At 43.0% G+C, this 13,593-nt stretch overlaps 1 protein-coding gene across 7 annotated transcripts in view; it reads left to right on the forward strand.

The window, feature by feature from the left end:
• Positions 1–13,593, forward strand: part of Lrrc7 (leucine rich repeat containing 7) — a 464,597-nt gene that overhangs the window by 372,672 nt on the left and 78,332 nt on the right. For 5 of the 7 annotated variants that reach the window (XM_087897454.1, XM_048453499.3, XM_087897455.1 and 2 more), the window contains 3 exons: positions 6,593–6,704; positions 6,907–7,087; positions 8,931–10,611. In XM_087897454.1, coding sequence (XP_087753580.1) covers positions 6,593–6,704; positions 6,907–7,087; positions 8,931–10,611 — 1,974 coding nt within the window. The remainder of the gene's footprint in view (positions 1–6,592; positions 6,705–6,906; positions 7,088–8,930; positions 10,612–13,593) is intronic. The other 2 variants (XM_085677493.2, XM_087897452.1) reach the window with 1 other exon arrangement.

Consider the following 13,593-nt stretch of genomic DNA (forward strand, 5'->3'; position numbering starts at 1 on the left):
GATGGCATGATTCCCTTAAAATAGGAAGCAGTGGAGGACATTGCAAACAGAAAGAAGACCTTGAGCAAAAAGCAGCCATAGACACTTGGGAGGCAGAAGCAGGAAGATGGTTGGGAGTTGAAGGCCAATCTAGGACACAAAGTGAGACTCTTTTGTAAAAACAAAACAAAACGAAAATAGTTACAGATTGCAGACCCACCTGAAAGAGAAGTACACTTTCATACCTAAGGAAGTAAAACCTGGGGTTTCCGAGGGTACACCAGTGCACCCGAAGAAGTAACTCTCAGCTTAGTTTTCTTTTCCTTGCCTTCTAAGTGTCTCTGTACTCCCTTTTCCCAGTGATACCACATTCCCATCTGAGATACTAAAATAGTACAAACAGGAGAGGAAAAACTATTTAGCAAGTGCACACACACACACACACACATACACACACACACACTTTGTATTTAAACTTCATGGAATGACATATTAATATTCTTTGTTACATTGTGGTTATGAAAACCTAAAAGTAAGTAAATTCACTACAAATGTAAGAAGATTCTATAATTGCTTAATTTGGGAATTTGAGATGTAAAAAGGGAGAAAAAAATCTGTGGTTACAAATTTAATAATAACCCTATGGTAGATAAAATGAAGCTAAAGTCTTCCGAAAAATGTATCCATATAAAGAACATGCCAAAAATAATACATCCAAAATTAAATTTTGCATTTCTTCCCCAAACTTGTTCCCACTTCTGCCCTAACCTTAATCAGATTTCACAACATTAACTGCCAGCTCTTTGAGGCTGGAAATTGGGGCAATAATTCCTTCTTTCTCTTCATTCCTTGTCCCTTCCAAGTAGTTTCCCCAACCTGGATGCTTTCGCCTGTGTTTCCAGTAACTCTGTCAGCACTGCTACAAAGCCATTGTTTCCTTGCTTTACACGGTTCCCAGCCTCCTTGTTGCCTTGGCAACGCTTTTCCTAAAAAGAGTGCAAATCGACTCATTTCCTTGGTAATAGCTTCTTAGTGCTGGGAGAAAAGCCTGAGGTCCTTCATTAGCGAGAGAGGCCACAATGAAAGCTGACTTCCAACTCAGTATTCACCTGCCGCATCCCTTTCTTAGACTTCTCCATCCGCTGACGTGATCTCTGTGTAAAGAAATTCCACAGGAGATTTCAGTGTTTTCTTTGAAATCGATACTCTGTATCTCATTTTCCTTTTAGCCTACTGCAGGCAATCTTCGTCCTCTTGAAAAGAGTCCAATTAAGGGCATTTTATTCAGTGTTTGTGGACAACTAAGCATCCTGTTAATTACGAAAACTTAGCATTTATTATATATTTTGCATCCATATATAGTTTTTCATTTTTGTCTTTCGATGCAGGTTTCAATATTTTGAGATTATCCCAAACTGGCCACAAACTCAAGACCTTGCTGCCTCTGCCTCCTGAGGACTGAGATCGCAAACTTATACTACTGTGTCTGGTTGTATGCATAGACTGTGCAGTAGAAAACTGCACACTTCATGACAGAATCAGCCAGGTAATTAAGTACCTTAACCAAGGGAAAGTAATGAAGAATTGAGGTAATCAAGACTGAAGAAAGTACAGGAGAAAGACAATACACGATACCTAATATGCTGGTGCACTTGGAAAGTAAAGGCAAGAGGATTAGGGGTCCAAGATCATCCTTGGCAACTCAGTAAGCTCAAGGCTATCCTATGAGGTACTATCTCAAAACGGCAAAACAGAACATGGTAGCTGCTTTTCATAAACAGCAAAGTAAGTGAGAAAGGAAAGCTGGCCCCCCACTTGACCTTTAGAGACTTCACATGGGCTATGCTAAAGAACAGAACCAGAGAGCCATAAGAACCAAGAGAGCTGATGACAGGAGGGCTTCTCCTTCCTTCCTTCCCTCCTTCCTTCCTTCCCTCCCTTCTTCCCTTCTTCCCTCCCTCTTTCCTTCCTTCCCTTTCTCCCTCCTTCCTTCCTTTCCTCCTTTCTTCCTTCTTCCCTCCCTTTCTCCTTCCTTCCTTCCCTCCTTTCTTCCTTCCCTCCCTCCCTTCTTTTCTTCCTTCCCTCCCTCCCTCCTTCCTTCTTTCCTTCCTTCCTTCCCTCTCTCCTTCCTCCCTCCCTCCTTCTTTTCTTTCTTCCCTCCCTCCCTCCTTTTTTCCTTCCTTCCTTCCCTCCCTCCTTCCTTCTTTTCTTCTTTCCTTCCCTCCCTCCCTCCTTCCTCCCCTCCCTCCCTCCTTCCTTCTTTTCTTCCTTCCCTCCCTCCCTCCTTCCTTCCTTCCCTCCCTCCCTCCTTCCTTCTTTTTCTTCCTTCCCTCCCTCCCTCCTTCTTTTCTTCCTTCCCTCACTCCCTCTCTCCTTCCCTCCCTCCATTCTTCCCTCCCTCCCTCCTTCCTTCCTTCCTTCCTTCCTTTTCTCTTCCCAATGCCCTGTGAGATTCATTTGCTCACTCCGCAGCTCTCTACATGGCTACCCCTCCCTCACCCTTCCAATCTCAAAGGGTTACCCCGACCAGTTTAACCTTCTGGCTTTTTCTACTGTGTCACTGTTTACTTGCATGGAATGTAATGAGAACATTTATGATGATTTTATATATTACCTTCAGACAGTTTCAGAGGATAAGGGCCATTTCTATCTTGTCTAGTATGTACAGATGATAATTCAAGTTGGGATTTTTCAGCTTTGCACTGCTGTCAAAACTATCAACTCTTAGCAAAAAACCATACTCCAGTTTTGAATTGTGACCTTTTGCTGGCCTAACAATACACTCACATACTCAACAACAAGTCGCATGCCCTTCAGCAGCTGCAGAATCCCAAATATGTACCACATCTACTGCAGCATATTGGGCTGCTGGGCTGCGAAACACAGAGTCTTCAGAATATCAAAAACATTTTTACTTGATGATAATTTCGACTTATGCTATGTTTATGATGTAACTACATCATAAGCGGGGAGCAGCTATATCCCCAGAGTCCACCACCGAGAAGACACATTAGTTAAATCTAGTGTTATAGTCTGTCCCTCTGTCCAATTAGAAGTTCATGGGTGTTGGGAGAATCTCTGGGATTTGTTGAATTGATTTATCTTTGTTGGCTGCCTTGTATAGCCAGTCTTCATATGTGCGTTGAGAAAATTCCTAGCATATTTATACCTTCTGTATCTCAGCAGTTTTTGTTATAATGTCCATGTCCATAGACTGAAATAATTCTTAACATCCAATATCCCCACAGAAGTAGCAGAAGTAGAAATATTAGTAAATATACTTATTCTCCTTTGAGGTCATTGGAAAGATAAAATGCATAGACTGGAAAAGAAAATATTTTATCTTATTTTTAAATAACCAAACCCAAAATATCATCAGATACTAACCAGTTTTTCTCAAAACTGAAAGTCACAGTACACATGACAGCTGTCAGATGCCATACACTAGAATTCAAGTTTTACTCTTTGGTTATAACAATTACCAAAACCCAGATTCATGAGAACCGATACCAAGAACATGCAACCAAATGTTGAAACCACGTGCAACAGTGATCCAGAAGTTCACAGCTGTCTGGTTGATCTCAAGCATTGCTTCCCTAAGACACACTCTACAACACAGCATATCCCTGTGAATTAGCAGTGGCCTCCGTGGATGCCTCAGAACACAGTCTAGGAACCATGGGAGGACTTTTTAGTCTAGGAGGCAAGAACTGTTCTCTTAGACCTTCCTTGTTGTTGACCTAAGCAAGGGAGCTGTTCCAGGCCACAATCTTTTCCTCTAAAAATCTAGGTGCTAAGAGACCCTGTGGAGATGGACTAGGGTAACAACAGGTAACACAGGAAGGGCCGAGAGTAAATGATAATTTCAGACCCCTCCTCGAGAGAATAAAGCACCAATTCCTCCCTCGTTCTCTTTAGTGTTCAGTGTATTTCTAACTGGACGCCTGTTCACTGTGTCTGCTATAGTCGAAAATGATACAAATCTTTTTCATCGTGAGGAGACAGCCTATTTTCCCTCTACAGAGAAGTCCTACCTTCTGCCAGATAATGGAAAACAGTCAACTGTCCCTGAAATTCTCCCTTACTGTCCTTTTTAACTCTCCCCCTAGACTCTCAAAGGCTTGAAAATGAGCTTTTATCCTTCTTGACTTTTACCTTAGAATTTTCTTTCTCCATGTCACCAAGAGCCAAGATTGTGTTTAAATTAAGGAAAGATAATAGGATAAAAAGAAATGAAAAGACATTTTACCCACCACCACCAACTCTACCTCTGTCTCCTCAGCAGGAGACACATTTAGATGAACTTCTGGTGGACCACTTAAACCAAAACTGATTGCTTGCCAACAGCTTCCGCTGTTTACCACCATGAAAAGAGGCTCATGGACTTTTCTTTGCTCAATTTCTGAGCAGGGTCAGAAACTAGTACCCTAGCTGGATCATGAAGAGCCCTGGTCACAGTTTTGAAAAGCTGGTACATATAAGCATGATATCCTAAGTACTGGATGTGTAGAACATGAGGTAAAAGAAGTAATATTAACATTCTGGGCAGATCCAACTGCCTGATTTGGTTCTTGTGTCTCCTTTTATTTTATTTTATTTTGATGTGTCTTAAAAAATAATTCTACTTGTAGTAGGTTCTATTTAAAACTTTCTCCTTTCTCGGTTGTTTCACACAAATAAGTTACCTTTATCTTCATATGCTGGTTATAAATTAGCACTAATTCTTTTACCCACCACCTTCATTTGACAGATATGTCAGACACAGGTCTGAGAATTGCTTCCCCTTGCCCTGATTAGTAAGTGATGAGACAGAAACAGGATGAAGAGATAGCATCATGTGATTGACAAGTTGGCATCTCTTGTTCTTTCTCCAGCTCGCATCTTCTTATAAATATATGCCTTTGTTCTTTATTATGCCACTTCAAAATTTTACTGACCATTTCTTGTGCTGAACCTTGAAATTCCATGAAAATGCAGATTTCTTTCTTCACACCAGGCACTTCATCGTCCCTTTGTCTTTAGGATCCCTCTTCAAACCGGGTCCTTCATTTCAGGTCCCTGAAACCCTCACTGGGAGCCTCACACTGGAGGAAGGACTAGCTCAGTGGGAACTCGGGAGAACCATACTCCAATGCTGGATCTTTGTTAAGTGGTTTTTGTGATCCCCAGGTCAGTGAAAGTGTTGAACTCGATGGTCGTTCAATCTTCATCAACTGAAGCAAATATTCATCAAGAAGCAAATATTCTCATACATCCCAGAATAAGTTCAAAAGATGAAATTTCAGTCAAGTATTAAAGAAACTGAAGCTTCTCTGCAATACCAAAATCCTTAAATCTGTCCCTTTGAGTGTTTCTATCCGTTCATTTCTCCAACAAAACACTAGACAAGTTTTCCAAATTCCTGATATTTTTCCAAGTATATCCTTCTCTGATTCAACAACACATTTCTACTTGTGTTAGTCAAATGCTACAACTTAACAAAATACAAACAAACAAAAGCCCCTGAATGTTCTTCTTTGAATTCAAATTATCACAAACAGGTTAAAAACACAGCTGTTAAGTATAGAAAGTGGGAATTTAGGTCTTGCTCTTCTTAGTGTTCTCCTGATATATGCTTAATTGGGAGTTATCTGAATTCTGGAAATTAACATTCATGGAATTTTTACACTGGTGAGATGGCTCAGTGGTTGAAAACTCTGGTTGCTCCTGCAGAGGACCCAGGTTCATTTCCTAGCACCCACATAATGTTAACTCCAGTTCCAGGAAATCTAATGCTCTCTTCTGGTACCCATGAGTACTGCACGCAAGTCTTGCATTTCCATGCTTGCAGGCAACACACTAACACATAAAATTAAATAATTCTAAGAAGAGGGGGGAAATAAATTTTAAAACTTGTAGGACTTTTATATTGTTCATTCTTCATGGAGTTGTAGTCTTGTACCGCTGCTGATCAAATTCACTCAACATTTGACATACAGTAGATTAAGTAGGTTGGAATGGGCAGGAGAACAGTAGCAACCTCAGGAAGGAAGCACAGCAGACCCACAGTGGCTGCAAACACAGCCACCTGGGACACAGCAAGGACAGGAGAGCAGGGGCCGGATGCAGGATTACTGGACCACCAGTGAGATAATGTGTGTAGGGGTGGGACCAGCATCCCACTGGCTTGCAATGGCCTTCTCTCCTGGAACTCTCAAGAGTTTGACCTCTAGAATTCTCACACCCAAGTGTATCTGACTGTGAGCCACACTGCCTGTGGAGGGTGTAGCATAATTCAGTGCTGTGCTGAAGTGAGCACTGTTTCATCTCAATTAAATTGGGAAATCCCAGAAGACCATGTTGTGTCTTTCTGGGGGAACCTCCACAGTTCTTTGCACAGTGCCAGGCATACAAATAGCATCCAAAAATACATCTAGTGAATAAATGAGTTCACATAAATTAGAAAAATAATTAGCGCTCAATTAGAGATGCGCAGGGTTCCTTTCACAATGCCCTATGGTGAATCAAACTCAAGGGCTGCATCTTTGAGTCTGAGCCAAATAAGATATTGCCATCTTGGTTAACCGTTATTTAAATGTTTACTTTCCTTGTCCTGTATTATTATATCTCTCAGGATTCTTTTGTTCATCCAGCTAATGAAATGAGGATTGGGGAACTTCACCCTTCATTAGCTGAGACCCCTCTGTACCCACCCAAACTTGTTCTGCTAGGGAAGGACAAAAAAGGTAACATCGTGAAGCCGATGTGGAACTGTGACCGATGCATGTGCATGAAAAATCACCACTTATACATTATGACATGCCGTAGTCCATAAGTACCCGCAGATGTGTGCTTCTGACATTAATCCATGTGGAATCTGCTTTTCATGCTTCTTCTGTATCCATCCGTGTTCGTAGCATTGTAATATGTTTCCCCTTTGAATTTCAGAATCAACTGATGAGTCTGAAGTTGACAAAACTCACTGTCTGAATAACAGTGTCTCCTCAGGCACCTACTCAGACTACTCGCCCTCTCAGGCTTCCTCGGGGTCCTCCAACACCCGCGTGAAAGTGGGGTCCTTGCAGACAACCGCTAAAGATGCCGTCCATAACTCTTTGTGGGGTAACAGGTGTGTTGAGAATTCCCCCTTCTATGTTCCCAAATGCTCATTGTCATCAACTTTGACAAAGTGGAATCTTCTTAATGTTGGAATTGTGTTTGGCACGTGAGTGGCACAGAAGACAAAAGATGCAGGTAAGCATGTGGGCTCACCTGGGATTTTGAAGGACATCAAAGCCACCCTCAAGGGCCCATCTCAGATGAGATTATGGGAAGTCACAGTAGGAACCAAAAGCTTGAAAGTGAAATTTTGAGGCAATCTCAAATTTGTAAAACACGTGGGCTTATCACATCCAAAATGGTGTAAGCAAAGTTGGGTAGAAGTAGCTCAGGAGTGGGGCTAAGTGCTCGAGGCCCTGGATTTGATCTCTACTTACACAGAAAGCAAAATTGTTGTGATAGATTAAAATGTGTGTACTGGAGAGACTGCTCAGAAATTAAGAACACTGGCTGACTTTCAGAGGACCTGGGTTCAATGCCCAGCTCCCATTAATACGATGACTCACAAGGGTCTGTAACTCCAGTTTTAGGAGCTCTGATACCTTTTTTCGCTTCTATAGGTACCAGACACTCACGTGGTATACAGACATACGTGCAGGCAAAACACAAAAAAAATTTTTATATGTATATACACGTTTTACACATAAAATAAAAACAGAACTCCAAAGAAAGCAAGGGAGGGTAAGAGAAGGTGAGAAAGGGTCAGAGAAGGCCAGAGAAAGCCAGAGAGAGCAGGAGAGAACGAGAAAGAGTCAGAGAGGGTTAGAGAACATCAGAGAAGGTCAAAGAGAGCCAGGGAGAGCCAGAGAGGGTCAGAGAGGATCATATAGAGCCAGGGAGAGCCAGAGAGAATCAGAGAGAGCCAGGGAAGGCCAGAGAGGGTCAGAGAGAGCCAGGGAGGGTCAGAGAGAGCCAGAGAGGGTCAGAGAGGGTCAGAGAGAGCCAGGGAGAGCCAGGGAGAGCCAGAGAGAGCCAGAGAGAGCCAGAGAGGGTCAGAGAGGGTCAGAGAGGATCAGAGAGAGCCAGGGAGAGTCAGAGAGTGTCAGAAAGGATTAGAGAGAATCAGAGAGAGCCAGAGAGAGCCAGAGAGGGTCAGAGACGGTCAGAGAGGGTCAGAGAGGGTTAGAGAATGTCAGAGAGAACTCAAGAGGGCCAGAGAGGGTCAGGGTCAGAGAGAATCAGAGAGGGTCATAGAAAGTCACAGAAGGTCAGAAAGAGCCAAGGACAATGCCAGAGAGAGTCTGAAAGAGTCAGGGAGAACCAGATAAAGACAAAGTGGATCAGAGAGGGTCAGAAAGAGCCAGAGGGAGACAGGGAGAGCGGGGTAGGTCCAGAGGGCCATCTATTAATTCAGTAGGCAGCAGCATGTCTGCTGTGTCTGAGGTCCCTGTCCCCTCCTCTTTGGAATGTGTTATGTTCTCTCAACTGGAAACTTGGAAACGCTCTGAATCAGAATCCCAGGGATGAGTAGTGGAGATCCCCTTGCCAGCCCATCTTCAGGACCATGACTGAAAGTGCACTTACTTCATGCATTCACCCGTTAGTCAATATGTGTCCCGGTCCCAAAAAGGAAAAGACCTCTCTCTCCATGCGTGCATTCTATGGAAGGACCTAAGGTGGCAAACAATGAATACATCAGGCAGTCAGTTCGCTAGTGTGCTAGAAAGCCATGGTTACTCAGAAAATGTGAAAGTCAGAGCAAGTTAAAGGGGTTTGTTTGTTTGTTTTTTAGTAGTGCTTTCCACATAAACCTGGTGGGAATAGATGAGCTACACAAAGGTTGGTGGCATTCTTCCTCCAGGAAGGTCACCTCTTCCTCTCGGTCATTCTTCTCCTTCTGTTTGTGTTCACAGGATTGCACCACCTTTCCCACAGCCTCTGGATGCAAAGCCATTACTCAGCCAACGGGAGGCTGTTCCTCCAGGGAATCTCCCCCAGCGTCCTGACCGGCTGCCAATGAGTGATGCCTTCCCTGACAACTGGACCGATGGCTCCCATTATGACAACACAGGTTTTGTCTCAGAGGAAGCTGCCGCCGAGAATGCCAACAATAACCCTCTCTTAAGCGCCAAGGCTAGAAGCATGCCTGCTCATGGGCGCAGGCCTTTAATCAGGCAAGAAAGGATCGTCGGCGTTCCCCTGGAACTGGAACAGTCCATACACAGACACACGCCAGAAACAGAAGTGCCTCCTTCCAATCCCTGGCAGAACTGGACCAGAACTCCCAGTCCATTTGAAGACAGGACTGCTTTTCCTTCCAAATTAGAAACAACCCCTACTACCAGCCCCTTACCTGAAAGAAAAGATCACATGAAGGAGCCTACAGAGACGCCAAGTCCCTTTTCTCCAGGAGTGCCGTGGGAGTACCATGACCCCACCCCCAACAGGAGTCTCGGTAATGTCTTTTCTCAAATCCACTGCCGCCCAGATTCATCGAAAGGTGTTATTGCGATGAGCAAAAGCACGGAGAGGCTCTCCCCACTCATGAAAGATATAAAGTCCAACAAATTCAAAAAGTCTCAGAGTATTGATGAGATTGACATTGGTACCTACAAGGTTTATAACATTCCGCTAGAAAATTATGCCTCTGGGAGTGATCACTTAGGAAGCCACGAGCGGCCAGACAAGTTGTTGGGACCGGAGCACGGCATGTCCAGTATGTCCAGGAGCCAGTCGGTACCCATGCTGGATGACGAGATGCTCATGTATGGAAGTAGTAAAGGGCCACCCCAACAAAAAGCATCTATGACGAAGAAGGTCTATCAGTTTGACCAAAGCTTCAATCCGCAAGGAGCGGTGGAAGTTAAAGCAGAGAAGAGGATTCCACCCCCTTTCGCACACAATTCTGAGTATGTGCAGCAGCCCAGCAAAAACATCGCCAAGGATCTGGTCAGCCCCAGAGCCTACAGAGGGTACCCGCCCATGGAACAGATGTTCTCCTTTTCCCAGCCATCTGTAAATGAGGATGCCATGGTGAATGCTCAGTTTGCCAGCCAGGGGCCCAGGGCAGGCTTCCTAAGGAGGGCTGACTCCCTGGCCAGCTCCACTGAAATGGCCATGTTCAGAAGAGTCAGTGAGCCCCATGAGCTGCCCCCTGGTGACAGGTATGGCCGAGCAGCCTATAGGGGAGGGCTGGAAGGCCAGAGCAGTGTTTCAATGACTGATCCCCAATTCCTCAAGAGGAATGGCAGGTACGAAGATGAACACCCTTCGTATCAAGAAGTAAAAGCGCAGGCGGGAAATTTCCCCGCTAAAAACCTTACGCAGAGGAGGCCTCTGTCCGCCAGGAGCTACAGCACAGAGAGTTACGGAGCCTCCCAAACAAGGCCAGTTTCAGCTAGGCCTACCATGGCAGCCCTCCTGGAAAAAATACCATCTGACTATAACCTGGGTAACTATGGTGACAAGCCGTCAGATAACAGTGATATAAAGACAAGGCCCACCCCTGTGAAGGGAGAGGAGAGCTGTGGCAAAATGCCGGCAGACTGGAGACAGCAGCTGCTTAGACATATAGAAGCTAGAAGGTTAGACAGGGTATGTCTGGCCTTTCTCTGTAAGAATTCCCCTTCTGCCTTGGGTTTTCCTTTCCTGGCGTCTCTAAGCACATGTGGTGGTGCATGAGTTACAGGAATGATTCTCCCAGGATTATACTTATATTAAGCGGGGGAGATGGATTACAATAGTTTATTGTAGGTATTGCTTAATGCTTATATGCTGAGAAGTCATAACCAGCAGGTGAATTACCTATCAAAGCTAGCCTAAATATGGTTAGTAAGGAAGAATTTGACTTGATTATCTGAGATGGTGCTTCAGTGTCTTTCTAGCCATGAAAGCAAGGCCGCCTCTCCCAGGACACAAAACTGTTCCCTGGTGACCTAAAGAGTGTTATTTTTATTGAGTCTATAAAAAGTGAGTATTTCACCCTTTCCACATGGACTCACTTATATTAAACTTGGGCTTAATTTGTTTATAAAATTTGTGCACAGCTAAGGAACAACTGAAGTTATTACCTCTAATGAGCAATAACCTTCCCAGCAAGGAACAGAAAAATAAAATAAGCAGAGATTAAATGCTCTCCTACACACTATTTTATTTGATTAAAAAATCCTGACATTTAGAATATTGGCTTTTATGTAGACAGAAATTCTACAATTCAAGTCAAGCTATAAACAGCAAATGCAGATGGTGTCTCAAGGAAGACTACAAATGTAACAAATTAGTATGTACAATGTAGCAAAACAAGGAAATAAATCCCAAATTAATCCTAAATCAGTTAAAAATTAAGTCATAATACTGTGTAGAGTGAGCAACCGTTGGAGAGTTAAAATCCAAAAAAAAAAAAATCAGGAAAAAAAGCAGTTCAAAGCATAGAATCAGTTCCTGTTGCCTGCTTGAATCTCTCTAAAAGAAACCAAATATTTCATTTTCTAGAGCCTTTGCCCAAAGGCATCATCATTTGCTGGGCCTTGTGGCTCTAGTTAAAAGTTTAATTCTTAGGTAAGTCTGTGTGACCCAAACTTACCTCAGAATTAAAGAGTACGTCACAAGCATGGGGCCTTTCCCTCTCAGGTCCTCAAGTTAGGGGTTCTGAGTGAGATTATGCCATCAGGATGTTTCGGTCAATGAGTTCAGTGTTATTTGGGACTCTGCTTTTATAAAAGCAAGGTCACTATATTATGTATTTCTTCAACATGAAATTCGAGTTTTCAGGTTTATTCTTTTAAAAATAATGATTTGTAGGTTGTGTCTATGTGACAAGGAAACAGTTTTCCTAGGGAGAGAATGAATTAACAAATGTGGCTGTGGGCATTAATTTCTCAGCATGAAAATTGTCTCTGTCTTGCAAATCAGAATGTTTCAAATTGGTGCAACCCATCCCATTGAAGCAAACTTTGTCAAAGTTTCATGGCTGGCATGGGCAGGAGATACCTGATCAAGTGGCACGTGCCTCACCTTGAGTTATATCCTCCGTGTAGACAGGTAGCATTGAAGGGTGAAAATACTTAGGGTTAAATAATATAGAACAGTTGGAAACTCTGGTTGCTGACAACAACCATATTTAACATGGCAATGTGAACTAGCTAAGGAAGGTTCCAAACAGGTGTAGGGAATGTATTGCGATGACTAGTGATTCGAGACATAATGATGGGTGGAAACAAAGCACAAGGTGGAGATGTGCTCCGCCCACTTTGAACAAGACAAGAAGTAGGTGACTCCTATAGCTGCAGAGCATACAGGGCTAGGGAAGGGTTCGGATAAGTAAGTCTGAAGGCCCTGCCTGATCCAGAGAGCTAAGGTGAATTTACTGTAGTTTTTAATTGTTGTGATGACACTTCCCTTTTCCACTGAGCTCTGTCTGTTTGTAATTCCCCGGTTCTAACACTAACTTTTCAGAGCAATTTTGATATATATTTCATAGTATCTCAGTTGAGTTACTTTAGACTACTGCCCCAAGCCCCAAGCCATGGTTCCTAGGAGCTTTCTTCTAGTTTACTCCAAGTGACGTTTCCTTCCCCACTTAGCTGAGTTTCTCAGCAATAACGCAAGATGCATGTCCTGTGAACTCTTCCATCTATCCTCCCAGATAAATTCATGGTTCCAGAGCACATATCACAATTTCATATAGTTTTAACAGAGCTGTCCTATTAACACTCTGCCCATCATCAGATGGCACCAGAGATGTGGGGTACTTTCCTCCAAAACTCAGTTAAGCAGTTCAACTTTGAGCGAACAGTGTTACCAGCAGCTACAAGATGTCTGCGATTTCACATAAAAGTCAAGTACCTACAGTTCTGTTCACGTTATAGGCTTAACAGTCCAACGTGGAGCTGGCAAATGATCTCAGTATTGGCCTTGTAGAGACAGCTCCAAGTACTACACTAGAAAAAGGGATATGTTTTCTCGCTTATTTTAATCACAAATGCTACTATGATAGGATAGGGTCCCACTGTGCCCAAAAATTTAAAACACGAGCCCATGTGTCTGAGATTGCTGATCGTCTATGGGGCATCAAGGGATTACCTCTGAACCAGAAGGAAAGGTTAAGAGTCTTTTTCACTTTTGACATGGTGGCAATGAACTAGTCCTTAACAAATAGAATTGGCAGACAAATGTATCACCAGTGATCTCTCTCCATAGCTCACAAAATGCTAGTGATAAAAATCATTACTTTGGAAACAGTGCTCTCAGAGCAAAAATGATATCCAGTCATTTGTTCTCAGTGATAGCTAAGAAAAAGTCTCCTGCATTAAATAAGAGAATTATTTATAGAAGCAAGCACTGCCGATGGTTGTGTTTCCACTGTAAATTGAAAATTTGATGTTGGGTCATTTTAAAATGTCTTAATATTTTAATGAAGCCCTACAGAGAAGAATTACTAGTTATTAGTTCCTGGCAAAGGATATCCACAATATAAATATCACCAGTGTTATTTGTAGTTGTCAGATATTTGATGCATACTAAAAATAGTAGCATTTATCATCTTCAGAGTATAACTGCCCTTAAGGTTGCCACACT

Source organism: Myodes glareolus, chromosome 17 (assembly GCF_982192425.1).
Source record: "Myodes glareolus chromosome 17, mMyoGla1.1, whole genome shotgun sequence".
Taxonomy (NCBI): domain Eukaryota; kingdom Metazoa; phylum Chordata; class Mammalia; order Rodentia; family Cricetidae; genus Myodes; species Myodes glareolus.